General features: G+C 41.1%; 2 protein-coding genes and 1 long non-coding RNA gene across 3 annotated transcripts; 2 read left to right on the top strand and 1 right to left on the bottom strand.

The window, feature by feature from the left end:
• Nucleotides 1–13,589: 13,589 nt before the first annotated feature.
• Nucleotides 13,590–15,828, bottom strand: lmo2 (LIM domain only 2 (rhombotin-like 1)). Its single transcript, XM_088378698.1, has 3 exons — nucleotides 15,477–15,828; nucleotides 14,708–14,923; nucleotides 13,590–14,301 (listed from the first exon to the last, which is right to left on the bottom strand). The coding sequence occupies exons 1-3, from the start codon at nucleotides 15,515–15,517 to the stop codon at nucleotides 14,076–14,078; spliced, it is 483 nt and encodes a 160-aa protein (XP_088234824.1). The 5' UTR covers nucleotides 15,518–15,828; the 3' UTR covers nucleotides 13,590–14,075.
• Nucleotides 15,829–20,214: 4,386 nt separating this feature from the next.
• On the top strand, nucleotides 20,215–27,463 carry caprin1b (cell cycle associated protein 1b). The gene is made up of 18 exons (XM_088379464.1): nucleotides 20,215–20,384; nucleotides 21,026–21,190; nucleotides 21,468–21,530; nucleotides 21,610–21,696; nucleotides 21,795–22,024; nucleotides 22,098–22,180; nucleotides 24,182–24,397; nucleotides 24,498–24,550; nucleotides 24,653–24,736; nucleotides 24,894–25,067; nucleotides 25,209–25,317; nucleotides 25,398–25,459; nucleotides 25,563–25,652; nucleotides 25,835–25,981; nucleotides 26,128–26,281; nucleotides 26,377–26,553; nucleotides 26,730–26,836; nucleotides 26,928–27,463. Exons 2-18 carry the CDS (start codon nucleotides 21,026–21,028, stop codon nucleotides 27,012–27,014), a joined length of 2,088 nt encoding a protein of 695 aa, XP_088235590.1. The 5' UTR covers nucleotides 20,215–20,384; the 3' UTR covers nucleotides 27,015–27,463.
• LOC148396132 (uncharacterized) lies at nucleotides 22,187–23,981 on the top strand. The gene is made up of 2 exons (XR_015859153.1): nucleotides 22,187–23,010; nucleotides 23,127–23,981. It is a non-coding gene; the product is annotated as an uncharacterized LOC148396132 (long non-coding RNA).
• Nucleotides 27,464–27,499: the final 36 nt, after the last annotated feature.

The raw sequence follows: 27,499 nt of genomic DNA, 5'->3' as shown, positions 1-27,499 counted from the left end.
AGGCAGGTCAGAAATGGCCCCCCGGGCTGTAGTTTTGTCACCTCTGTGTTAAGCATTTTGGACTGTCCTTGTCTGCACTGTGCAAGCCTCTCGAATTTAATATTGGCACGAGTCATTTTATGTTCGAACGACATGAGGCAACTTGTGTGTATTCACTTTTTTGGAGATGGCCCGAAGAGACATCTTAGACTGTTGCATGAAACTAGAGCTGCACTGGTGGTGAACAGATGCAACTCACTTGAATTTGAAGTTATAGCAGGAATGGTGGGAATTCATACCACCAGTTGGTGTGCCTTGTCGTCAGTGGCGGGTGGTTCAATTTTCCTCTGCTTGTATTGCATTTATCCCATGCACTATTCTGGTGATTGTTGTTCATACCACTGCTGTTGTCTTTTCCATGTGTGCTCTATGTCTGTGGTGACAACGGGCTGTAGTTTATTTAAAGCTTCCCTCAAGTCAGCATTGCTTATACTTGACGCGTGTGTATATTTGAATGTTGATGTTCTCATGATGGGCAAGCGTGGTGGCCTGGTCGTATAAATGTAAAATCGGCCGCCGCACGAAATATTGTGAAATTAAAAATATCAGTTTTCAACAACTAATTAAATTCTCAACTTTGATTTTTCTGGAATTTCCACAGGATGTGTTGTTTTGATTTGCCCATGTGTTGTTATTGTTTGTTTGTGTAACTCTACAATTAACAGAGATGAATGGGTGAGTCACTTTGCCACGGCAAGATTATGCTATTGACTTTATTGCAATCTCTGTGTTCAATGCATTGGAATTTTTACAAATGATTTCCCCACATGAACTAGTGGAAGTTGAAATATTGCTATTGTACAGTAAAACCTTTAAACAATTCTTTAATATTCTACCTGTAGTCGCCTTTGCCTACCTGGCATGGCACCAAAAAAAAACATTTTCTTGACTGGCATTTGTGAGTTAATTAACAACCAGTGGTCTCTGCAACACCACACCCGGGATATGTGTTCTTGGGACACATGCACTCCAGTTGTATGCATAGTTTCAAATTGGTTTCACATGAGTCAGAGGCACACTGCATCAGCAGATTCTCTGATCAAATTAAACATAGATGAGAGGAGTGGGGGGGGGCATCGGTTTTACTGATGTATAATTCAATAAACAGGACCAAATAAACAGACAGTGCCGCCTTTATCTCACGACTCTGCATGTAACTCTGCTTTGTTAGCTCACCATCAATAAAAATACTATATAAAAAATTACATATATGGACATTGAGATATGGATAATAGATTAACATTATTAAAAATCTAACTTGATTCAGATTCCTTTATCTTCAACATTGATGTAATAGTATAAAAATGTTGTCCATTCTACTGGATTGGGATAAATCATAAATGATAACAGTAACGGAATGTCAAATGACTGTGAGGGATATTTGAAACCAAAGAAATGTTAAGAATCTAATATTTTCCCAAAGAGACTCATTTTATTAAACGGACCACTAACAATAGATCAAAAGTTTGACATTCAGTGGCTGAAATGTGGAATATATTTTATCACTCTGCTGTGTTAACATATTCATGGAGGCGTCCCGCACTAATAATGTCAAAACTGAAACAGCACTCATGATTGTTTTAACGCAGGACATATGGACGACTTCAGAGGATGAGCAGTTTGCAGACACATGCTACAAATATATAACCCCCCCCCCCCACACACACACACACACACACACACACACAAATGCAACCCACAAGTCGAAACATCTCGGATGGTGTTAAATGTAATATCGAGCACGACCTGATCACAGCAAAACGAACACAGGATAATTACATCTCGTGCCAAACATTCTTAAAAGATCACACTGATGTCCTGCAATTTTGACATTATCTTTACTATGATAGCTCAAAATCCAGATGTGCTTGTTTCCAGATCGTCATGAAAAGCAGCTATGCGGGAGCAATTTTATCACTTTCATTTTCATTCTCCAATTTTCTTCACTTTTGAACATGAACTTCAGACGTGGTTTTAGACAAAATAGACTTGTGCGTGCCTCCTTTCCAATAATTTTGTACAAAGACTCGCATTTAAGGACAAGCTAATGCAAGTGGTCCTGGAAAATATTTCGTTTTTAAGGTCTTTGATTAATGTGGGACTGATTTATAATGCCCAGCTTATCTTTTGGGCCTTTCTACCCACATTGGAACATAGCTTTCTTTTCTTTTCACAGAGGACTGGATATGAGTATCTACTAAATTTGAATAATTCAAAAATATATAAAATATATTATATTATATATATTATATAAAAAGAGGCTTTAAAATTGAGGTACAGGTGTGAAATTACCACCAGATTGTCGCAGGGCTTTCCTTATAACCATCAAAGATGCTATCCAACAGCTAGCTTGCTGGCTCAGAGGCTTTTGGGGCTATTAGCACTTAGTGTCACGTGGAACTTTTAACAATGACACCAAACTGAAGATGCATTTTCAGGTCGTCAGCATCGCTAGCACAATGCAATGCGAGAAATGGACCTAGTTGTGATGACTAAATAACTGATAATTGCTCTGAATAACCAGTGGTGCAAACAAAGGTGCACAAGACCGTAAAACAAAACGTAACCACGTGAACATCAGCATTCATCTCAAAGCCTTTCAAGGTAAAGGCCAAAAATACTGCACTCTCTTGTTTTGCCCACGTTTCCTTTATCTGCCTGTTTGATACAGTTTTAGCAATTGTTTGGATTGTAACAGAGCACCATATGTGTGTTGACCCAACCTGATCTTCTCACCAGAGTGTCTGGGCCAGGCCAGGCGATGTGCACAGAGATGCGGGAACAAAGCAAAACAAACGCGTCCCAGGGAACATGTCTGTCGAGCCGGGGTTCAGCTTAGCCACACGGGGCTCAAGGAGGACTCCTATCTAGATGGGGAAAGAGCCACATTCCCTTGAAATGAGCTTCTCTGGGATGAAAGCTTTGTGTGAGCCCCCCAGATGACCCACGACCCCGTCTGTATTTGTGCAGGCGTAGGGGAGGGGGGGGGCGCATGATCCTGGACTCTGTGCCTCCCTGCCAGGAACCCGAGGAGTCGGGTTGGGTGGCTAGGCAAGCCTACCATTCTGCCCTCTGGTGTTTTGGTTTTGGCGTAAAGAGAGACCCTCTGATGAGCCGGCACTGTCACAGCAGAGACTTTCATCCCAGGAGATTCAGAGGTGGCTCATTTGGGGAAGGGGGGGGGGGGGGGGGGGTCTGCATGCTGAGCGATCCCATGACAGTTTGTCTTCTAGTTTTTCTTTCCGCCATCAAAAACACAGTTTGAGATTTCAATACTGGCAGCAAATCATGGGGATATTGGGCAGAAGGCCAGAATTTTTGCCTCAGCTCGCACGTCTCGGTGAACTGCAGGCTCCGGATAATCATATCCCCGTAAGGGGGTGAGGAGAGAAGCTGTCATCAGAAACCTGTTTGCTGCTTTTATCTCAGGCCTGTTGACATCGTGACATCCAACAGACTCTTTGGGACTTGGTTGCAAATTCACAAGCGACCAAGGATGGTTGCACATTTTTCGATTTGAGCGCTAACCTCTGCCCCTACCCCTTAGGCTTCGCAGGATGTCAGCATCAGTCCCAAACACAGCCGATTACAAACAAACACAGATGCCCCCAAATTCCACTTTCACTTGAAACAGTTGGCTGACCCCGCTTTCCCCTCTGTTCAGGTTACCCCTACCTTACTCATCCCCTCGGGTCAACATTAATCCAATAGTCTCACTTTAAAGAAGGGTTAATAGGAAGAGTGTGGGGGTGAATGCTGACCGACCCAAACCCCCAAAAAACATCATGATCATCATCGCTCTGAAAATTTGTGTAAGGCACGAACATGATGAGCAGTGAAGTGAGTTGTGGTTCTGGGACTTTCTACACCGACCACCATCTAAAATATATGTATCCCTCCAGGACATCCATCAAAACCGTAGCATAGTAGGCTTAGGTGTTTATCAAAAACAAGATCGTTTTTGTCCTAAAATAATAGGCGATATAAAATATTGAAAAACTAAAAATCCCTACTTAAATAATGATACAACTTGTATTGCATGTATAAGTTAAATAAAATTCCCTAAATAATTGAAATTTCTATTTACTGTCTTTTAGTTTTGACCATCATCACTTTGGACTTTTGTACGTTGAGTTGTTTTGATTGTTGTTTATTGCATTGTTAGTTTGCATATTGTACAGTAATTAAATCTACCAATACCCAAAACTGATTGAAACTGAAACTTTGTGGAGATATGCCATGTTTGAAGTAGAAAAACAAATTTGGTGCGATTCCGATTAAAGTCTTGCACAATGGATATTTTTCTGAATCACTTTGGACTAGATGAAAATGGATGCGGTCGCGTTTGGTCGCTGATCCAAGGTGTGCTTCAGCCGATAACATCTGCCATTGTATTTGTTGTATAAACCCTTACACGAAGCCTGACCCTTTTTGTTCAATTAAGCTATTTCCCTAGCGTTAGCTAAACATAGCACAGCTGCATTCAGACGAATCACGTGGCTCTGGAGCATCCCGAGCTTCCAGGTAGTCACTGACCACAGAGACAACGTTTCCTCGGAGAGACAAACAGTACCGTACTCTTCCTCTTAATTGTTAGGAATGTCCTCATTGAGACAAGAAAGAAGTCTTTTCACATGAGTCGCTAATCAGAGCCATGCGGCCCGCACTTAAATTTGGGTGGACACTTGTTGAACAACTGCCTTGTCCTCCTTCAAATGGCCGCAGAGACTCAACGTCCCATTCGTTCCTGCCAGACCACCACTGGGGCAAGTTGGTTCTCCGCTTCGTCAGTGTCTCCATGACACTTGTTTTCCATTGTTTCCACTGCTTAATTTGATCTAGTCTCGAAATTCAAAAGTTACAAATGTCCACAAATAAGTTAGTTTGGGGGCTTTTGAAGACTGTCGCTGTTTTTAGCTATGTGGCTAAAGTAATTGTGGCTGACTTGTGTGACGTCCTTAGTACATTTTTTTTAAAATATCCATTTGGCTCATGCTAATCTTCGTCCCTTTGAGATGTGAAGTCGCTTGCACTGGTCCAGTCATTACTTCAAGAAGTCTGAAGCAATTATAGTAGTATAAGTTTTAACAATACACAACTGCTCTCACTATTGTGCCACACGCAGGGCATTACTGTAAATCGATGGCTCTTTTTGGCACAAGCCAAAAGGATGCAGTCTAACAATATGACGCTTGGCAAGTAGGCCGCTCAAACATTGAAGACACATGTTGGATTATAATAGCCCAAGATGGGGAGCTCCTCCTCAGTAGTGGCAACAATTCCCTGACGTTTTTTTTGTAGCATTGATTTTGAATTAAGTTTTTATTCAAGTTTTTGACGTGCTAATTCCACTGAGTTCTCGTGTCCCTTTGGTTTGTAATGAGACATATTTTCGGACTTGCACTGGGGTTTGATTTACTTAGCAGACAATTTAACCGACTTGAAATAGCTCATGGAACTATTTGATGCGTCATCGTGAAGCTTTGGCGTCTTTCAATTTCTTGAATTATTTCATCCAAAATAAAATTGGTGTGAGCAGTTTGACTGCTTAATGATATTATGACCCAAATGGTCCACGTGGTACGTTGCTTGTAATGTGTCAAACTTGATGTGACTTGTCACATATGATTATGGAGCCGAAGCTTTCTTCAGCGTCTTCAACTCACGGTTTCAAAGTCACTTTGGATTGTTAGTTTTCTAAATGCAATTGTAAATATGAATATGCTCATGCTACATGAATTATAATAAAAACAAATATTGCCCTCATACTTGTGCGTTAAGATTAAGGTAATGATTTACAGCCCTCATCTTGAGGATCTGGAGCAAAAATCTGAAAAAAACATGGAAAATGAATACGTTAATTGGCTATTATTTTGCAAATATATGATTGTGGTTTTGGTCGTTTTGTGCCTGCCGTTTTTTTTATGTTATTTTTTTCGCTGGGAGACAGTCAGAGACAGTCAAAATGGCTCTTTGGCGTATGAAAGGTTGCCGACCCCTGAGCTAAGAGAAAAGTCATATGTGCATTAGCTAATAATTTCCCCATCCCAAAGTTTCCAAGGGTTGGGTTCTGTCTGCGTTTATGTGTACTTGATGCCATTCCAAATAGCGTAGTGACTCACATGGCAAACACAAGACACAAATAATAAACCTCTATAATGCACGTCCTTCCATAAGATGGTGGCCTGGACAATTAGGATGGAGCGGTCCCGTCGGGGTGCTGGCCCGAGGCCTATCAGAGCGCGTGATTGTTGCTGAAAGGTAGCACCAATGACGGAAGGTCACAGACAAAGGATCCACTCAACAGTCGACTTTTGCTTTACGCCTCAAACTCACGCGCATTGGCCCTCGATTGCTTATTGAATTATGTCTAATTACTCAATTAAAGTCACATGGAGGAACATCATCCGTTGTTCTAACCCCGCTACTGGACGCCAGATAACGGCTGCAGTGTTGTAGCTCGTGGGAAGCATCAAAACAAGATGTCCAAAATGTGGTTGCGGCACCGACTCGGTTTTGTTTCATGACAGTTGGAAAATATTTCTTATAATGTCTTAGATTAAGGAGAACCCTTCCTTCTGGATTTAGACATTCCATTACAGTCGTATGAATGATTTTTTTGTCACAAACTAAAAACATAGTGAGAGAAGGAGGAACAGAAAAACAATTCTGTAAAAGTCACAACATACTACAATTGTTTACTTATATTGTATTTTTATCAAGTTCAAGATGCAAAAGACAGGAGAAAAATAAGTCCAGGGCATTGGTCACAAGTGCCTTCACAGTATGATAGATGTAAAAAATAAATAAATAAATAAATAAAAACAATGTCACCCAAGTATATGTTGCTTTTAATAATATATAATAAAATAATAATAATTTGTGAAATATGTCTTGCTGTAGCCCTCACACAAAATATCTAAATAGAATATTTAACATGTTGGCCAATGTGTGACAGTAATCATAAGAACCGCCTCTCTGTGAGCAGGTCTTGTCTGTCTTCCTATTATGAGAGTCAACCTCCTTAATCATGTGTGTAGACAAATGACTTAAGAGCAGAACATTAACATTTCTCGGCCTAGCTCCACATGTGTCTAAGGCTCTTTGCGGGGTCACTTCCAAGGTTCCCTTAATCTATACAAGTTCCATGTGGAGATCTGCGGTGGCTGCAGCCAGTCGGCTGTTGAGGGCCAACCGTGAGTGAGTAGGAAATAGGCTTTGGCATGTTGACTCGGGAGTAAATCCCCCTGGACTTTGGAAAAAAAAGCTGCTATTAGATTTGAATCACCTCCACAATATTGGACACGTTCCGTGAGGGATGATTGATGAACATCAAGCACACGTTAACTCCTACAGAAGCTCCAAACAACTCTTGGTGGATAAGCACAATCAGAAACCTGCAAATTACAATTATCTGCAGTATTTCATGATGACTGGGAAAAAAAGACGGAGGGTCTGTGCTGCCACTGGGCAGAAAAACAGGGCAACAATTAATTACTTCAAGGAAATCTGCATGTTGGTTAATAGCTAAAATTCGATTCAAAACAGGACTTTTCCACTCTGGGATGATCACAGAGAAGTGTGGAGAGAAACAGACAATCAAAGACAGGAACTGAGCTTTTATGTAAAGACACTGTGATTGTGTTGCAGATTGCTTCCAGGTGAGGCAACCCGGAAGGAGGGAAAAGACAGATTCATAACAAGAAAAGCCTTCGCTGAGATTTTGGCTTTTGAGGAAGATTCCTATAAGCAGGTAAAAAGACTCAAGATGGCTTAAATTTTCTAGATGTGGGTGGTTAACATCGTAGGTTCCTTCAATTGTTGGTGAAAGAGGACAGAATAGTTCTAATGCCTGGTCGGTTTGCTTCAACAAACGTACATGTTGAAGTTGTCCATGATCCAAGTGTGGTCCAGCATCATGCCACTTTGCATGTGCGGATTCTCTGGACTGATTAGAAGCAGACTTCAACATGGGAAGTCTAATTGGAGTCGGAAATTGCACTGTGGCTGGCGCTGTGCAGCCTACCAAGGTTTGCTGCATGGTCACTTACCTGCACATCTGCATTGATTTCACCAAAAAAAAAGTAGCCACCACCTCAGTGGCAGTTTCCATTTGCTGATTCCTCAATAAGATCCACTTCCTGGTAATGACCTTGCTTCTCCTTGTTGTTTCATGACGAGGAAATGAAAATAACGTTTACCGTAATTGCCGGACTATAAACCGCACCGGATTATAAGCCGCACCAGCTAAAATTTAGGGATATTTTTTTTTTTTTTTTACATAAGCCGCACCAGACTATAAGCCGCACGTGCACACGGGTTTTTACAAAGAAAGACAGTACATAGAAAGCCTTTTTAACGTTTTAATGACATACTTGAACATGTCTTTCTAAACATTGCCTGTGACGCAGCAGTAGTACCGCAGCAACGCGGAAGTGTGCACGCGAGTTATTAGCGAAGAAAGACTGGACACAAAGTTTTTATAACATACCTTAACATTTCTTTCCAAACACTGCCTGTGACGCGGCAGTAATACCGCAGCAACACGGAAGTAACACAGCAGCAACACAGCAGCAACACGGTAGCACAGCACAAACAGGGCTGGTTAAAAAAAACATACCAGTAAAAATATAAAAAGAGCCGTCTTCATCTTCCTCCTGTGCACTGAAACTATCGAAGTCTTCCTCCTTAGTGTCCGATTGAAATAGCGTTAGATATCTTTCGCCTCGCACTTTCTCAGTCTCTCTTTCGTCGTCGGTTTTATGCATTTCTTCGAGTGTGAAGAGGTTCTGTTCATGCTAATGTTATTCATGCATGAAGCGCTAAATTATATTAAACTAGCGAGCGACACGTATTGCTTAAAAGCGGCATCATATGCATTTCTTTTATCCCCCATAATGACGGTTTGTGTATAAAAGCTTCCTGTCTTTGTGTGAATGCGGGTGTGTGCGTGATGCGCGAGACGATCACGTCTTCTTCGGCGCATTATCTCTTCTTTGTCTGTCTCGCCCTTACTTCCTGCTAGAGCGCCCCCTGGAGACCGGAGGCCGTAAAAATCCATAAGTACGCTCCAGAGTAGACACAAAATAATGTCATCAACATCGACTGTCTTTGGCTTAAAAGCGGCATCATATGCATTTCTTTTGTCCCCCATGATGACGGTTTGTGTATAAAGGCTTCCTTTCAGTAATGTCCGTCTTGATCGCGTGATGCGCAAAATGTAAACACAAACTAGCACGTCTTCTTCGGCGCATTATCTCTTCTTCGCCTGTCTCGCTCTTGCTTCCTGCTAGAGCGCCCCCTGGAGGCCGTAGGCCGTAAAAATCCATAAGTACGCCACGCCGCCGTTTAAGGTGCAAAGTAACCTTCTGAATAAAATGCATTAAAAGTTCACATTCATTACAACTTGTTTTTGGTGAGCAAAATGTCAGAAGAATTGAATTTAAATGCTGTTTGATTGGGTTTTAACACAATGCAGATTACTTTTACTGGTTTTTACTGGTACAGATTACTGGTTTTAAAAGAAACCAGTGAAGTGATTAAAAAAAGGAAAAACAAGATGAACGTAGTACAATTACAATGCAGATTGTCCAAACAGCGCCACTGCTTTGTGTAATCTCTGAGTGATATGGCAGAGTAAGAGAAAGGGTTTAGAGCAAACTCAAGGCCCAGGGGCCAGATACGGCCCGCCACATCATTCTATGTGGCCCGCAAAGACAAATTGTGCATCAAATTCGTGTGTCATTACTAGAATTGCAAATTGTCTTCACTTTTAATAATAGCTTTTTTTAAAAATATTTGACCAGTTTTTACTCGTCTGATTTGAAAACGAGTTATTTGTCAGTTTGTTTTGTAGCTTTTACTGTATATAACAGTGTTAAGAGTAAAAGTGATCAAGTCATTGTCAGGACTCGTCCCCGATCGTTTCATAGTTCTGTTCGTGTGTCTGTGTGCTCGCCCCTCCCCTCCTGTGTGCCCATGATCAGTGTAATTATTCCCACCTGCCTCTCGTTACCTGTCGTGTATATAAGTCCTGTCTGCCCCTCACTCCCTGTCGGATCGTCGATGTCGTCCCGTTTGCTGTCCTTGTGGTTCCTGTCTGTTTCGAGTCTGTTTTTGTTTGCCATCCCTGTCGGTCAGTCTGTCATGTTATTAGTTTGCCAGTTCTCGTCTGTTTCCCTCGATGCCTCGTTCCACTTCCCTTTTCCTTCAATAAACCCTGGTCCAAGCTGCACTTGGTCGCCCTGCTCCATGTTCCATCCGATCCGTGACAGTCATCACAAAAATCTCGAAAAAAATCTTATATAAGCTGCACCTGACTATAAGCCGCAGGGTCCAAAATTTTGGAAAAAAGTCGCGGCTTATAGTCCGGAAATTACGGTACATTTGTAGTACAAGCGGGACATATTATTTATTATTCTTGTTTTTAAGCTTATTTAAACCGAGTACGTCTTAACTTACAAGGTTCCTATGATGTGGTGTTGAAGACATGAGACATGTATGACATCACCTTTTCCCATAAGAACAATGTGTTCAGAAAAAGTACACTATCCACAATGGTGCTACAATTTATAGAAGAAAAAAAGTTGGCTGAAAATAAAGTCAAAAGTCAATCACAATATTATTTTCCCCACATAGTATTTATGACTAATTGCTAATAAATCTCTTTTTTTCCTTTTTTTTGTAAATGAAGACAAAACTCCACTTGTGACCCTGAAGACCCTCAATCACTCATGTGATTTATTTCACTTTATTTACTTAATGATTCATCTTCATCAAATGGAATCTAATGAATTCATATTAAGCAATAATGATGCAAGTTGGTTAATACTAGTGTACCCGCAACCCAACCTATAGAGAACAATAGGTAAGAGAGATCGAGAGTGAAAATGTTGGGTAGAAGAAAAACTTCATGTTGGACTTCTCAGGGTGCCCCGGGAGACTTCTAGCACATAAATCCTCGGCACATATTTAATCCAGTCAGAAGACAAGCCCGCTGAGAGTTAAAGGATGTACACTTATTACTCACCTATCCACTTCTGGATGTGCTGCTGAGGCCCTGACCCCACTAGAACCCCCCCCAACCCCACGACGCCCAACCTGAACTCCCACAGCTGCCCCCCCCCCCCCCCCCCCCTCCTATCCAGACAACAGGCGCTACGTGCTATCGGAAAATCAGAGCAGGAATGTGACTCTTGACAGACACATCTCTCAGGACCTCGCTCTGAATATGTTCCCAATTAGCTTCATCTGATAAAGTGTGAGTGCAAGTGAAACCCAAGGCGGGCGTGATCAATAGCTCTGGACTCATTTTGTCATACGGGTTTGACATTGGCAAGGCCGCTGTGATGAATTGTCGTGTTGCCGTAGATAATTGTCTGACCACATCTTCCTTTGTAGGTGTCATTGAACTCTGCTGTCATGTCCGCAGCGGGGCCGGTGTGGCTCATCGCCTTCACTTCCCTTTGAATCAATCCTTTCTCAAGATGATGGCCATTATCTGCTCTAAATGTTTCCAACCCGAGTGCCGTGGAATATTGACAATATCACATAATTGTCTGAAAATTATTAATTTACAGTAATCTCGTTTGTTGGGGACCGCCCATTCCATTAGAGGAAATCTACAACCCACCAACCACATATTTGTGTTATTGATAGACTATAAAGAGGAAACCAATTTATCATACTAATTATGGAGAGAGGTCACCACATCAGAGCAGATTGCCCATTAAATGGAATTCCGTTATTTCTGGACTATAAACCGCACCAGCTGGAATTTGGGGTAAATCCAGTTTTGTTCATATGTAAACTGTACCGGACTGTAAGACGGAGGGTTCAAAGCTTTTTTTGCAGTCCAAAAACATTCTCATGTTCTTTAGTAGTGTATCTGTGACTGAATGCATGTTAATTGCCAGGCCTTTTGATGTATATCAGAGTCAGCCAATGAGATTGTAGCATTTGCCTGCAGTTGTTCTTTACAATAGGTGCTTTGCACTTGAGCGTCTTTTGTTCTGGGTGAAATATGATCTTGAACTCTTGACTCTTTCTTTTATGTAACAATTCATGTGGAAAATAATCCTGCAATATAACGTGAAATGTTATAATACAATGTGCCAAGGAATAGCTCTATTGCAAATAATTTACATCAAATATCTATGTTAACGATGTATTATGACATGCATGAAGTAAAAGGTCTATGCTTCATGATATTTGCTGAAAGCATGCAGGGACAGAAAACTATTGTATGTATTACACATTTTTTAAAATATGACAAATATGACATATTTTCACAATTTCAGTTTAACAAGCTAATACAGTGCCCAGGGACAGAAAGACTACTTTGATTATTCACCATTCACCAACCCACATTAATTCCAATTAAACACTAATTTGGCAGGGTTATTAACGACACTCTGTTGTTACTCTTTTTAGAACGAAAATTAAACGTATAACTTTTTTATTTTTCACTGTTGGTGTTATATTTTCGATAAAGTATCTGGCTGCTCAAAGGTTGGGAAAATTGCACTCATGTTGTGTCCAGAGCAAAAGCGCCATCTGCTGTCTTTGCAGTGAATCAATATATTGTCATTACTTCAAATGAAATTGTGAAATTGCTTTAATCTGCCATAGTGTTCTTATTTCCTTGTAAATACTTCAGAGCAAGAATCTTGGAATCTGGGAGGCTGTAAAAGATTGTAGCAATGTAGGGAGGAGAAGATATTTCTCACTCGCATTTGAAGGAGCCGTCAATCTGGATCATGCCAATCCCCCCTCAAATATAGCTCATAAATTGGAACACAGTACCTTTAAACCAGGTGTGCCCAAACGAGCTACTTTTTAAATGACCAAGTCACAAAGATCTACCCACTAAAAAAAAAATATATATATATATATATATATATATATATATATATATATATATATATATATATATATATATATATATATATATATAAACATTCACTTTTAATTTATTGTCTAATAAGCTCCAGTACTGAAAGTAAATTGCACAACACATTATATGTATATATTTTCGGAAGTCCAAATGATCACACATGGAACTCTATATATATATATATATATATATATATATATATATATATCGTGAAGAAAAAGTCCTCCCATTCCCTATGAAAGTGATACTTTTTTTTTTTATCTTTTTACTTTGTCCAGCTGCCCTTTTTATACACTTTCTTAAATTTAAGACAAAAAATCTGGGTTCTGGCAATTCGAGGGAACTTGCGAGCTAGCGGTTTAGTGTTGTGTTGTTAGAGCCGTTGTTTGCGCACGCGTCAAGTGCGAAAAAAACATTTTAATGTCAAGCGATCGACCAGTAGTGGCTAGGCGATCGACCGGTCGATCGCGATCGACGTATTGGGCACCCCTGCTTTAAACCAATCCAAGTTTGATGGACATGATTTGAAAGTCTTTTACTGACTTCTTGTGTCCAAACATGGTAAATGTAAAGCATACGGTAGAATACTATCAATGAAGATTGTCCCCGACTGCTCTTGTATTGTGAATGCACGCAAGAAACAGCGCTGGCAAAATTTTCTCAAAAAATTAATTTATTGAACAAATGAATAAAAACTTTCTAAACACTGTAAATGTATCTTTAGAGAGTTATAATTCTCATCAGATCATCTAGTATAATACTTGTATCAATGTAGATTTTTAGGAAATTTAAAAAAATCTACAGTTCAAAATCTATGTAGTTTTGTGCAAACATAGTATAGACAAATAAAATAGTTTTTACAATGATTATTAGAAGATTGCTGTAATTTTGCTCCGTTTGGCTAAAGTCCGGCAAGATTAACAGATACTTGTTATTGTATGTTAATTGTTTTGTTTTGTTTTTTTGCATTTGTAAGGCCTGAGATATAAAGCTGCCAGTCATAGTGCAGATATTATGAGCTTCCTTCTCTTTTGTGTAAAACATTTTTCGCATGACACAATGAGGCCATTCAAAGCCTGCATGATGCTGGGAAAAGTCTGTATAGTTCAATTTTTTTCTGCAAAACCAGCACTAGGTTGCTCTATACCATACTGTTATTATTGAGTTTGGTCCACTCAAAGATGTCCTGCTCGCAGACAATATCTGAATTGATGAGCAGATAGCGGTCGCCAACGCAGAAGTGCTTCTGGCAAGCGGCGCACTTGAAGCATTCCAGGTGATAGACCTTGTCCCGCACACGCATGGTCATCTCGAACGCTCGGATCCTCTTCTCGCAGGAAGCACAGAGGCCGTCCTGACCAAAAAGCCTGAGAGAAGGAAGACGTAAAAAGAGTAAATTATAATACCATTGAGGTATTATCTTTGTTCTGATTATGATACCATTCCAAATCTGCGAGAAGAAAATATTTTTCTTTGACCTACTCAGGTAGTATAGCACAGTATAATACCCAGAGTAAGCGCAGTAAGTATGTCTGCCATCTAGCGGTGATTGGTTGTATAACATGTTAAAAGCACAGTTGAATATTTGCGGGAGGGGGCTTCCCCAATATTTATACATAGTTTTTTTCAGGGTTTCTGAGTCATGTTAACTGCGCTGCAATTCTTGAGGTATTTTGACAAGCACATCAATTATGCTAATTAGGCTAATAGAAACATTTTAAATTGAGGGGAATTTTTTTTTTTTTCATAATGTCTTTTTTAAAGCAGGCTAACCTTAGGTAGTCTCTGCGACATAGTTTCCTTCCCAGCTTGTAGTAGAGGCGGCGGCCGACCTCTCCAAGGCGACAGCCACACAGGTCGCAACTGAGGCAGTCCTCGTGCCAGTATTGCTCGATGGCCTTCAGGAAAAAGCGATCGCCGATACTTTGTTGGCAGCCACCACACGTCAGCAGAGAAGGAGGCATCTGCAGGACCTCATCCACTGGCTCCCTGTGCCAGGTAAATGTATAGCACACACAAGTCATGTGGTGCTCATGATTTATGCATCTTGTAGTTGAATTCCCCTTTGATTGTAACACAAATCAAATAAAAATCGTCACTAATTTACTCAGTGTAGTTTTGATGCCGTCCACACGAGGAAGCCATTTCTCATTTGACGTTTGGCACAACTGTTCGATAGAGTACATATTTTGGAGAAACACTTCTCGGCCATAGGAAAATTTTGAATTTTAAAAAACTGAATAACTGAGCGAGCCTTTCTTGTCGTATGACGACGACTTCTTACCACAAGTTCAAGTTCACTGCGCGCCGTTTGTAAACTCAAACCACCTTGTTATTGGCTAAACATTGGACAAAGAGGAACTCTACTTGTCAGTACATTATTTGCGAAAGTAAAGTTTGATGCGTTTATACTACACCTACTTTTGCGATTGTTCACATAACTTTAAACTTGTTTAGCTCTACAAAGCCAACCAAGCATGTATTATTGTAGCCTACAGGAAAATTTGACATTTGAAAGCTCATCTTGACGTGTCACACTCACTCGCTGGCTTCCAGCGTCTTCCTCTCGATGGTGGACGACATTCCTCCACAAACGACTGGATCCGGCAGGGGGGGTGCAGCACCTGCTCCCCCAACCTCCGAAAACCTCGACGATAGCCTCCTTTGGCGCGCGTGTATCAGATGATTTCAGACAGCAGAGAAGCGATGCTGCTGTAGACCGCTGTTATCATTTCTTGATTCCGTCAAGCACGTTTCTGCGCAGCTTCAGTCACAAGGTCAGCTCGCTCCGATGGTGAACGTGCCATGCGTTCTCGTCCAAATGCATCGTGTTTAAATACGCACATTAAGCGCCCCCGCCTCCCTCCCACCCTCAAAAGGCTCGCAGGTCTGCCTCTTCCTGCTCACGACTGTGTGACAATGGCAGGAAATGAGCCTTAAAGCGGCGGTTTGAGCCTGAGCCTTGTCCTGTCCTGTCAGGCGAGGAGCTGCGTCGTGACTGACACTAATGAGTCCCTCAGTGCCAACGTGCGCGTGTGTGGAGACGTGAGTGCGTGCTTCCAGTAATTAGATTTCGCTCCTAACGTTTCATAATGAGACATGGAAATGGGTTTGCATGAAACATACACTGCGGTAAACACAATGTATCTCAGTACAGGGTGTTCTTGGTTTACGACGACCCGACCTGACATACGACGGTGCGTGATGATGTGCGTCGGCGGAAGGCACGCTCAGTTAGGGCCGAAATGGTTACTGTTTTTCATTGGTTTTATGTTTTTGAGATAAGAGTTTTTTTTCATCCAAGTATTTGGGTCAAAAGTCACCAACATAGGCCGAGGCAGCCAGCCCCCCAAGGTCCAAATTCGCAGCCCTAAAACTGTTCTACAAATAGCTAATCAGTAACGATTCATTGTGATTTCCCAGGCAAGGTGATGTAATGTGATCATTTGAAAATGTAGGCGTTTATAGACTTCAATTAGTGTTGCATATTGCTATGTATCTTTCATACATTGTTGATAAATATTGTGACCCAAAAAAACATGATTGGGCGGCCTAGTCATAGCTTAGATTATTTTTACAATAAATTAAAAAATCGTTTAATAGCTTAAAGAATATTTTATTCTCAGTTTTATAGTTAAGGCTAATAAATTATAAATTTATAAATTTATAAATTACTTTAAAAATAAATTAACCAATGTATTAATTAAGTAAAGACAAAAACAAACAAATGTAAGTAATAATACATTTTAACTAAGCAATTGGGGGGGGGGGGGTTAATGCAGTAAATGGTATACCAGTGGGAATAAAGTAAATGCTCAATGGCCTGGACTAAAGAAGCAGACTAAAGAAAGAAGCTGGGCATGTGGTCGGGGTACCATACTTTGCATATCTCTGATATAAATGATTTATATTGTTCATCAGTACATATACGATACGTAAATTGTAAGGGGGTTTGTATTCTATTCTACGCTATAAAACACTTATCAAGCCACAAAGTGATGTTCCATATTTGCATCCTATGGCAGTTGTCTCTGTTAAAAAAATGCAGTATCTTCACAGTTGTTGTCTGAGCTGTTGGCTGCTCTTATCTGCTGCCAACACAACGAGGCTGCCTGCAGGAGGGAGGAACATGCACAGTAGTTGGACTGGACCACCAGATAAAGCGACTCAGACAGGCAGCCGGCCAGAGTCAGCTGCAATTTGGGCTGAACATTTCCTTGGGCTTGACGGTTGTTGGACGATCTACTGTTGACTTTTTGGATATAAATTGTAGACCAAGCAGGGAAAGCCCAGCGGCAAGGGGGCATTGGCAGCGCTTCTTGATGGAGATAAAACTGCACTCTTCAAATAAAAACTATCTTGGTCTTAACTCACTTGCCTCACAGTTCTGAGGTTCTTATCTTGGATCCGGGTTTTCCCAGAAGAGTTTGCATGTTCTCACGATGTTTGGTTGTAAAACTTTAAAATTGTCTGTTGGTGAGTAAGTGAGTGTGAATGGTTCTCTGTATGTGATTTGATATTGATTGGCGACTAGTCGAGACTGTGCTACGCCTCTCCCCCATAGACAGTTTCGATCGGTTTCAGCTCACCTGCTGTCCAAATAAGGACAAATATAGTACATGGAAGGATGGACTCAATGAATATAAGAATATTTAAGTACGGCCTATAGCGTTTTCACATACAATAACCAACATTGAAATACAGTAGTGTACTAGGCCCAAGTGTCCATCAAAAGTGAGACAGATTATATTCCTAAAATTATACTATATATGATATTACTGTTAGCCACTGTAACAATATGCACATTAGGAACATTGAAGATGTTGAAGCTGCTAGCAAGTTTTAATTTAACCTCACCTCACCCCTCTTGGACAAAACTAACACAGCCACAGCTGCTAGCTTGCTAGCCTGGATTATTCATGTTGGAAAGTAGCCAAATATTCAGTGTTATCGTTTTAATTTTGTATTATTTGGAAACTACAATCAATTAAAAATATGAAAAGAGGCAATCAGTTTACCTGATGAAACTGCGAGAACTTTAATTACAGGTTACTCTGTCCAAGCCTAGCAAGATTTGTTTTATGAAGGAACAAGGAAAAAAAATGATAAGCAAGTCATCAACTACTTCCTGTGAAGCCAGTCCAGAAAGGCCAGAGGATGTGCAAGTGGCACATAAAACCTTCCTGCGGGTGTTTGTTAACTTGCTTCCCTCCATATGCAAGATGGTTTCTCCCCATTTAAGACACTTTTTACTCCAGATGCATGACCATGATAGCAATATGAGGCCCCTTAGGAAAAAATCTGTCATTGGCACTGGATTCCTTTGCAACACTTCGCATAATGTGAACAAGAAAACTGCTTATTTATTAACACATATTTTTAAGTTTAGATGGAGCAATAAGGAACATATCGAAAATTAACCTTTGTATACTAATAATTGGTCAGACAAAGATGTTAGAACATTGTGAAGGGACAGTCATTTTGTGGCCATTATTGCAAAGATTTTGAGAAAAAAAAAAGAAGTATGTTCCTGTTTTTTATCTTAGTTATTCTCATGGAAAACTACTGAATTATACAACAAACAAATTTTTGCATCAACTGGTGTTGAGCTTCCTTGTAAAAATGTGAAGGCCTTTGTATTGTGGGTTGCCATGGGGGTAACAATTAGTTACCAATGCTCATCATGTCTAGAGGTTAGCACTGAAAATGGCTTGTCAGACAAGGAGCAAATTATGCTAATAAACCACTACTGCTCACCCACCCATTCAATCCAAAATGAAACCCAGAGATACAGTACAATAATTTCCTGTTGCTGATGGATATGTTGCTGCTATTGCAACAAATATTTTGAAGAGCAGTCCTGGAAAATGTCCTTGATTAATAGAGAAACAAAGATGATTATCCATTTGGAATGGAGCAGGGAAAATAAAACACTGGTCAAAGTGTTAATGCGTAATCATGAAAACAACCACTTCCTGCTTATACAAGAGCAGTAACAATGGCTCTGCAATGTGTGTTCTTGAAGTCTGAACTGGTTTCATTTAAAACCATATGAAGGCAAGTGAAGTGTTACCCTGAGGTCCTTTAAAAATGCTCAATGAGGTGTGGTATTGTCTGATTGAAATACAACACACTGCGGAAATGAGTCATTGGATAAAACGGAATCTTCACTTGCGCTCGCAATCCTCCTATAATCAGCATTGTCCACGGAAAGAAAACATTGTCAGTGGAACATTGCAATCAAAAGGCTTTGCTGCTATGTTAACTGCTTCCTGTGTTTGGGGTAAACATGGAAGGCCACTTGCAACATTCTCATAGATTTTGGTTTGTTGCGAAAGTGAATTCTTGCATGACAAAATATCACTGTGTATAGGCTAATGGTGAGTAAATGCAAGTTACTAGAGTGGACACACATGAAGTGCACTTCCCTGCAATGTCAAATGTGCAGTGTTAGTACAGTACCGTATTTTTCTACCTATAGTCCTGCTGAGCTTGACTGCCATCTATTGGTTTAACTAAAGGGCCGTTATAGAATAACAAAAAGACCCCCAGGGTCATGTCTGTCATTTGTGTATGGCACATGGGGGTAAAAAGTTTCCTTTATACTTTCTAAATCAGTCAACAATTCCTATACATCCATAAACTGGGAGTTTAAGATCAGGGGATGTTTGAGGATAATTGTCAATTTTGTGTATATGTCAAGCGCTGTGAGACTTGCCTGTGATTTAGGGCTATATGAATAAACTTGACTTAACATAACTATTGCAAATCACAATTATTGCACTATGCCTTTGGAGATGCCTTCCAAATATGAATGCTTACAAAACAACAAAATATCAAACATCAAGATATCAAATTCCCAGGTTTAATTACCTAAAAGCAAATACATTGTGATTGATAAATGTTTTTTGCAGTTGGGTGAAAAGTACATTCAAATTCTTGAGAAATAATGTATTTTATGTCTCAAATAGTCGGTTGCAGAAAACTAATGTAAAGCATTTATTTGGATTCAACCACAGTACCACACATCTCCATCAAAGCTAATGATTGTGCAGATTTTCCTCCTGGAAGCTTACGCTTATATGCCCGATTGAAGTCAACGACAAGAATGAGCGTATTGTTACTAAATTTTTATTCAATTCGTGTAATTACTTTCTAAAAATATTATTAAGAAATCTTCTTGTACGACCATGTCACTATGTAATTTTTAAATGTACATTTTCAATTTTATTTTGACTGGCATATCTTGGCCAGCACAAAACGGACATTCGACTTGATAAAGCGGTTCTCCCTCCTTCTAGCCGTCTCAGTTGTCGGTGAGGCCGGCGGGGCGGATCCCACAAGGAGTCAAAAAGAAAGTAAAAGCAACAAAGAACACCAGTAACAATTTAGCCGTCTTGTGCATTTCTCCATAAATCTCCCCGGTGGATATATATAGAAAAAAATCAAGGTGGGTGAAATTGCTTGCTGTGCTTCGCGGAGGAAGCGAGGCTTGCTAAGCTAACACACCGCGAGGCAAGCAAGCGTTGCGTGATAAGGCTAATTGCTAACGGGTTAAGCTAACGGTGGTGCGGACATTTTAGCAAACCTCACAGATCACTGGACAAGTCGCCACGGTGGAGCAAAGATCTGATTAAGAACATTTTATTACCAACTCGCTCTGAAAGTGAGCATACACCCAATCCAGAATAGTGTTTTTTCCCCGCAGTACATCGATTTAGTAAGGAAAGGTAACGGTGGCTTGTTAATAACCTGCTTGGTTAAGTTTATCACATTACGAGAGAATTTTACACACCAAAATGCTTGACGAGGACTACGAGCCCACAAAAACTCTTGTGACAGTCATCATGTCTATCATTGTGAAGTATATTTTTATCCTTTCATTAATTAAACAAATATAATACGCTTGAGTTGTTAGTGTTAAAGCCAACATTCATTTTCTGTCATTTCTTTCTTAGATATTTTTTTTTAATTATTTTTCTATAATTTGCTTGATGTTCCACAGTCGTGCAGCTTTTGCTTTCTTGGAAGTATGAAGTCACTGGTTCAACCATTGTTAACATTCTTTAACTTCTAAACTTGAATTGTCAGATGCCCTCCGCAATGAATGCCAATGGAATAGCGCAGTCTGCCAGCCCAGATGTGGGATCCGCTCCAGGTGTCGTGGGCAGCCGCGCGCTCAGTGGGCCGTCTGAAGTCCTGAAGCAAGTGCTTCAAGTCATTGATAAGAAAGCACGCAACATGGAGAAGAAAAAGGTAAACAGCGTGTGATGAGGCAGGCACTCATTCTGGTTTCAGTGGTACTGTTGTAGGTTAAAGGGTGGGCCATAAGTTGTTAGAAATGTCCTAATTTTACTACATTGATGTTTTCCATACATGAGTATTACCTCCTGATGTCATTACTTGCTTTCCTCAGTTCTTTACCTTCCTACCTTCGGTACTTGTCCAACACAGCTTCAGAATCCATTTTATTTGCTGCTGGCTCATCAACCAGAGTTACCTGTAGAATAAAATTCGACTTTGTCCATCACAGAGCAAACTGGATGATTACAAAGTCCGAAAGGATAAAGGCGAGAGTCTTAACCAGGACCAGCTGGTGAGAACATAATCATTCAAGCCAATCTTTACCAATCTTTTATGTCAATAACGACTCATTTTGTCTTTTCTCATATCAGGAGGCCCTATGCAAATACCAGGAAGTCATCAATAACTTGGAATTTGCCCGGGAGTTGCAGAAGACGTTTGTTGCTCTTGGTCAAGATGTAAGGATTGGGTTGTGGGTTTTGTGGATCTTTCTTCATCCCATGAGTATCTATAATAGTGTGAAGCTGTGGATTTTTTGTAAATGTGTCATCATCAGATCCAGAAGGCAGTAAAGAAATCTAACCGACGAGAGCAGCTGCAACGAGAGGAGGCGGGACAGAGGAGGCTGAAGACGGTTCTGGAGCTGCAGTTCCTCCTGGACCGCCTGGGAGACGAGATGGTCCGCCAAGACCTGAAGCAAGGCTCAATGCTGCTCACAGATGTGGACCTGGTGGCCTTCGATGAGTTCTACAAGTTGGTGGGCCCAGATCGTGACCAAAAAATCAGGTTGGTGGAGCTATGTTGCGGTAAGCATGAATCGTTGTGCTTTTGTTATTGTGTCTTAATCTCATCTGCTCAGGTTGGTTGACCAGTACGAGGAGGCATCTGTGCACCTTTGGGACCTGCTGGAAGGCAAGGACAAGGCTGTGGTTGGCACAACTTGTAAGTCCTCATTGGAAATTGAAATCTGGGACAAATAGTGGAGCAATTACGCAAGATTTGAAGTGTAACCTGTTTTAACTGAGGAGTTTGGTACAGATTAGATCGCATTCCGCTTTTTGTCACAGCTGCTACCAGCATTGATGTGCATCCGTGTGTTCGCAAAGTATGTGTTTGACAAATATCAGTCTGGTTGACTCCGTAACTGCCTTCTTGCGGGCTCTTTTTTTTGGCACGCACAACAATATGATGGCGACTGTTTTTGTATTTTATGTATGCTCGCAATCAGTTTTTCTTTCCTCTGTGGCGCATAGCAACATTTGTCTTCATTTCAGATGATGAAATAACATGGCCGCGCTACTCATTTTGGTTGCCACAGCCTTTTATGCACTTTTTCAAATTGATTTTATTTATTGTTGAATGGGAGACATTTGGCGTGCGATTTGTTCAACCACAAAAGCTTCGCTATTTGTAGAAGTGCAAGGGAAGTTGTTTACACAGGATTTCACATATAAGTATTTTTGCCTTCTTCTGGTCACAGTACTTCTGGTGTCCGTAATCTGTTGGGAACTGTTTGTATGTGTGGTACTGTACCGTGATGTGATGAGGAGAGCTTATGGATATTGGTGTACCGCATTCTCCAGTCTCTTACTGCTGCATTCTACTTGGGTGAGGACTGTGGAGGGGAGCTTATGCTGACTCAGCAGCGAGGCATTTTGCACCAGCAGCCTTGTCATCTGTGGTTTCACTTCACTGGTTAGATCAACGGCCATACGCTGAGGACGCTGGTGAACCAGTACTGTGTAGGCATTCATGATAAACTTCTCAGTTCGGTGAGTTACGTGGGCTGATGGTGCTTCTGGCAATCTTCTTTTGGTGAATATAGTGGGAAAGATTGGCAGTTCTCCAGCTGGAATAATGGCATTCCTTGTTTTGTACTCCATAACAGATTGCCATTGTATTACAGTTTATGTGATGTTCCTGCCTTGCTGAAATGAGTCTGCACTCCGCAGTCAGGTGAAAATCTACTCGGGCCAGCTGCTGCTTGTAATTGGATATTCAAATAGTCTATGCAGGATGATGTCTTGGCTATCTGGGGAATACATTGGATTCATAGTTATTCTTCAGCTGCCGTTGCAGAGATGTTTTTGCAAAACGCAGGCCACCCACAGCTCACCTTCCAACTCGTTCCTGCTTTTTCCATCTCCAAAAATATTTCCAAACTTGGGTCCATATGACCTTATTCTGAACTAGAATGAGCATTAATGCTTTTGTCTCCTCGTGTCTTCACTTTTGCAATTATCTCCTCAGCTTTCGCAACAAAACTTTTTAGGCCATGTAGAGATGGCTTGCTATGTTTTGTAAGATCCCGCATGTTTTAGGATTTTTTTTTTTTTTCTATCTCTTTCTCCATTTTAGCTGTGGCTTCCAGAGCCCCCAATGGTCAGGCATTCTCCATATGATACCTTTTGGATTTGGTCTCATTTTATTGTCCTGTCTTGATTACTGCAGTCTACTAACTGACTTTTGCTTACTGTATGTCCGTCACACTAGATTAAAAACATCTGTAAAGTGGGTCACAGCCTTGCAATCTATTGGCCCCGAATTGTGGCATGCAATATTTTTCAAACTAGAGGCTAAATTATTGTTTTGTTTTTATTCTATTTGCTGGTATACGCAAAATGTTGCGATTCAATGTTTTGTATGTGTGGCCTTATTTTTACTATTTGATGAAGCATTTTGTTTGGTCTTCTTTGTGAAATGTATAAATAAAATTCTGGCTTTCAGATATGTTTTTTTCAAACAGTCCTTGAAATCTCATCATTTGCTATTGTTTTTCTTTGATTTTGATGTTTGTTTTTCAAAAACTGGTAGTAATACAGCCCTGATACCATAGGTACATTTTGAATTCTTGTTGCACTTTGTTTTCAAGTTAAAAGCTGCCAAAGAATTCACTTTTCATCAGCGGATTGGCTAACTCTGTTGCTTTTGTCATTTGTATAGACAAAGCTCTGAAGGAGAAGTTGGACCAGGTTTTGCTGAGTGGCTACTTCGACCAGGTTCCAAGTCACCAAAATGGAGTGTGTGGGGAAGAGGAGGAAGGGGGAGAGGCTGAGGGTGGCGTGGAGGAGGAAGTGCAAGTTGAAGTGCCAGCCCCAAACTCGGGAACAGAAACGGTGGCTCAATCGTCTGAAGCTGAAGAGCAGCCTGTTGATGCAGGTCGGGGCGTAACTTCTCTGAAGCCACACAATTAATTGTGAATCATAATTAGTCATAAAATGACGGCTGTGCACTGAGCAAAAAGTTTCTTTCTTTACAGAACCCGAAATCGTTGAAGAGTACATAGAGCCCATTGCAGTGGAAACAAAAGAGGTTAGTAGTTAATGTTTCTCCAGCCGGTATGTTTTTTTTTTTGTTTTTTTTTTGCCAACTGATTCTAGCACTGATGTTTGCTTTTATTTGTTTTACTTCCAGTTTGTAAACAGACAGTTCATTCCAGATGGCACATACAGCAACAGCAAACAAGAGCAAGGGGATGAGTGGACCACAGAAACTGAGGTGCACTGTCCAACTGTTTAACCTAGTCACCATTTTGTTTCATTACATTCAATTTTGTTCCATCTAGTCTGTCTGTCATCTGTTCTGGTTTTATTTTTATTTGATTACTTTCACCTGTTCGGTAAATGTCAAGTCTGTGCTCTGTGTGCCTCACAAGGTGATGGCTGCCATGCAGCAGCAACAGCCAGTGCAGCAGGCCCCTCCCCCTATTGCCATGGAGACTCACCCTTTGACCTTGGTGACTCCTGTGCCGCCGACTGACCCCATGGTCAGGAAGCAGGTGGTGCAGGACCTGATGGCCCAGATGCAGGGAACGTACAACTTCATGCAGGTAGGACTGGACTGGCAGCAGCTGCCTACCCAAATACCAAAAACTTTCATGTTAGGTTCTCAGGTGACTCTAAGTTGTCCATAGGCTTGAGTGTGAATGGAAGTATGTTTAGCACAATGCTAATTGGACCTCTGATCACAGGACTCCATGTTGGACTTTGATGGACCGCCCATCGACCCTGCCATTGTATCGGCCCAGCCAATGAAGCCTGGTCAGCCTATGGACCTGCCACCGATGATGTGTCCTCCAGGTAAGCCAGGAGACGAGAAAAGTCATTGGCATGGCATCTTCGCAAGGAGGTTTGTTAACAAAGCCTCCAATGTCTTTTAGTTCATCCTGACTCACGGCTTGCGCAACTCAACACTGTTCCTGTCCAAACTGAGCCTGCACATGTGAGTGACTTGACAATCCATGCTTTTTTTTTTTTTTTTTTTAAATAAACATTTTTGTCCGTCTGCTATGACATTTGATGTGATTTATTTATTTATTTTGCAGGTACCCATCGTCTCCCCAACACCACCACCCATGTATCAGAATTCTCATACGCCCGATTCCCGACCAACAGAAGCCATTGACCCCATCCAGGTAAACAAGAAAAAACTGTTGGACACATGCAGACAGTTGTTATCTGTTATTTGAGGTTGAGCTTACATTGCAAAGGATTGTAACAGATGTGTTCTGTCAAATTGTTTGAAGTGAAAATGCACCATTAAAGCTCGATTTCATCGTGAGTAGAACAAAAATGATAGCTTCTCCGTTTTGGACAGACGTCCATGTCCTTGCCGCCAGAGCAGCCTCCGCCATCTGCTTCTCACCCGCCTGCCTCACAGACCCCCGTCTACCAGCCTGTCCCCAAAGCTCCTCACAGCAGCGGCATCAATGTCAATGCTGCACCATTCCAGTCCATGCAGACGGTAAGGCCATTTTGTGGCTATGCTTCATCACTATCAACGTATTTGTTAGCTCTATCCTCCCCAACTCCTCTCAGTTCCTCTTTTATGGCACACCTGGTATGCGGCCTACCCTCTTCACCAATAACGTTTCCCCTGGGTCCCTCTAGGTGTTCAACCTCAACGCGCCAGTCCCGCCTGCGAGTGAGACAGAGGCTTTGAGCCAGCCCGGCCAGTACCAGAACAGCTTCAACCAGGCCTTCAGCAACCAGCCTCAGCATCCTGTGGAACCAGCAGAGATGCAGCCTGAACAACTGCAACCTGGTGGGCAAACCCCCCTTTCCCATCCTATCCATGCTTATTTGATGCTTTAAACCAAGAATGGAATGACTTTTAGAGTTGATTTTGTTTGAAAATAGTTGGTGCCTTCCATTCCCAAGACCAGCCTGGAAGCCATCAACAGCCTTCGCAGCAAGGCCCAGGCTTCAACAGGCAGCCTCAGTCATTCTACAACAGCCGAGGCATGTCGCGTGGTGGACCCCGCAATGCCAGAGGCATGATCAACGGCTACAGAGGCTCATCCAATGGTTTCAGAGGTTAGCTTTTCCTCCAGTCAACTTTGGATTCATTGGGTACTACGACAGAACAAAAGTCAATTTTCACTTTTATAATACTGTTACAAGATGTATGTACAGTCACATGTTTTTGTTGATGCCTATCTTATTTTAGTTGATGGAATTAACTCTAAAAGCAAACACGTGTTAATTTCTAGGTGGCTATGACGGTTATCGCCCTCCTTTTGCCAACGCCCCCAACTCTGGTTACGGACAAACTCAGTTCAACACACCCCGGGATTACTCAAATGGGAATTATCAGAGGGTATGAAATTCTTATTCAAAAGTTTTTTATTGTTATTATGGTCTTGAAAGCTAACAAAAACTGTCCCTTTTCTTGTCACTAATTGCTCAAGGATGGTTACCAACAGAACTACAAGCGCGGAGCCGCCCAGGGACCACGAGGCGCTTCGCGAGGCAGCAGCCAGGCAATAAGATCCTGAAAGGCCTGTCGTAATGACTGAATAAATGCACCACACTGAAAATTCCAAATTCAAAAATTCATTTCCCCCCAAGCTCACTCTTGCTCTCTTCAGTATGTTCATCATTGATATTGATCCTGTCTCCTCCAATCAAAATAGCAACTGCTTTGATATTGGAAATGGGAAATCATGTAGTCTGGACACAAGTAAAGATGTAAATGCAATCAGCCATTTACAGAGGCCATGTGATAACAATATTCCTGGAAACTTGAAAGATTTCATAAGTTATTTTTTGTATTAAAATGCATCCGCCACTGCTGGTCCAATCCATGGGAGTTGATTCCCCATTCTCAGTTATTGTCATTTTGGTTCTGGAAAAAACAAACATTTTATGTTCAACAAGCTCCCTGTCCTTGTTTGTAAATTGATGTTGCTTAAAGGGTTTCAATAAAGTTGTGTTGCATACCCAAGATTCTGGAGTTAATTTATTGTTTTCTTGAATATAA

This window comes from Syngnathus floridae, chromosome 6, assembly GCF_059516105.1.
Source record: "Syngnathus floridae isolate MCC-2025c chromosome 6, RoL_Sflo_1.0, whole genome shotgun sequence".
Lineage (NCBI taxonomy): Eukaryota > Metazoa > Chordata > Actinopteri > Syngnathiformes > Syngnathidae > Syngnathus > Syngnathus floridae.
The sequence above is the reverse complement of the archived record's forward strand: the minus strand, read 5'-3'. Positions and strand labels throughout refer to the sequence as shown.

Coding starts and splice junctions, on each gene's coding strand:
- lmo2 (XM_088378698.1), bottom strand. CDS start 15,517: ATGTCGTCCACCATCGAGAGGAAGACGCTGGAAGCCAGCGA. Junction 14,924..15,476: donor AAGACGCTGGAAGCCAGCGA/GTGAGTGTGACA, acceptor TACCTGGCACAG/GGAGCCAGTGGATGAGGTCC. Junction 14,302..14,707: donor TGTCGCAGAGACTACCTAAG/GTTAGCCTGCTT, acceptor TCCTTCTCTCAG/GCTTTTTGGTCAGGACGGCC.
- caprin1b (XM_088379464.1), top strand. CDS start 21,026: ATGCCCTCCGCAATGAATGCCAATGGAATAGCGCAGTCTGCCAGCCCA. Junction 25,460..25,562: donor TCCAAACTGAGCCTGCACAT/GTGAGTGACTTG, acceptor TTTATTTTGCAG/GTACCCATCGTCTCCCCAAC. Junction 25,982..26,127: donor CATTCCAGTCCATGCAGACG/GTAAGGCCATTT, acceptor GGGTCCCTCTAG/GTGTTCAACCTCAACGCGCC.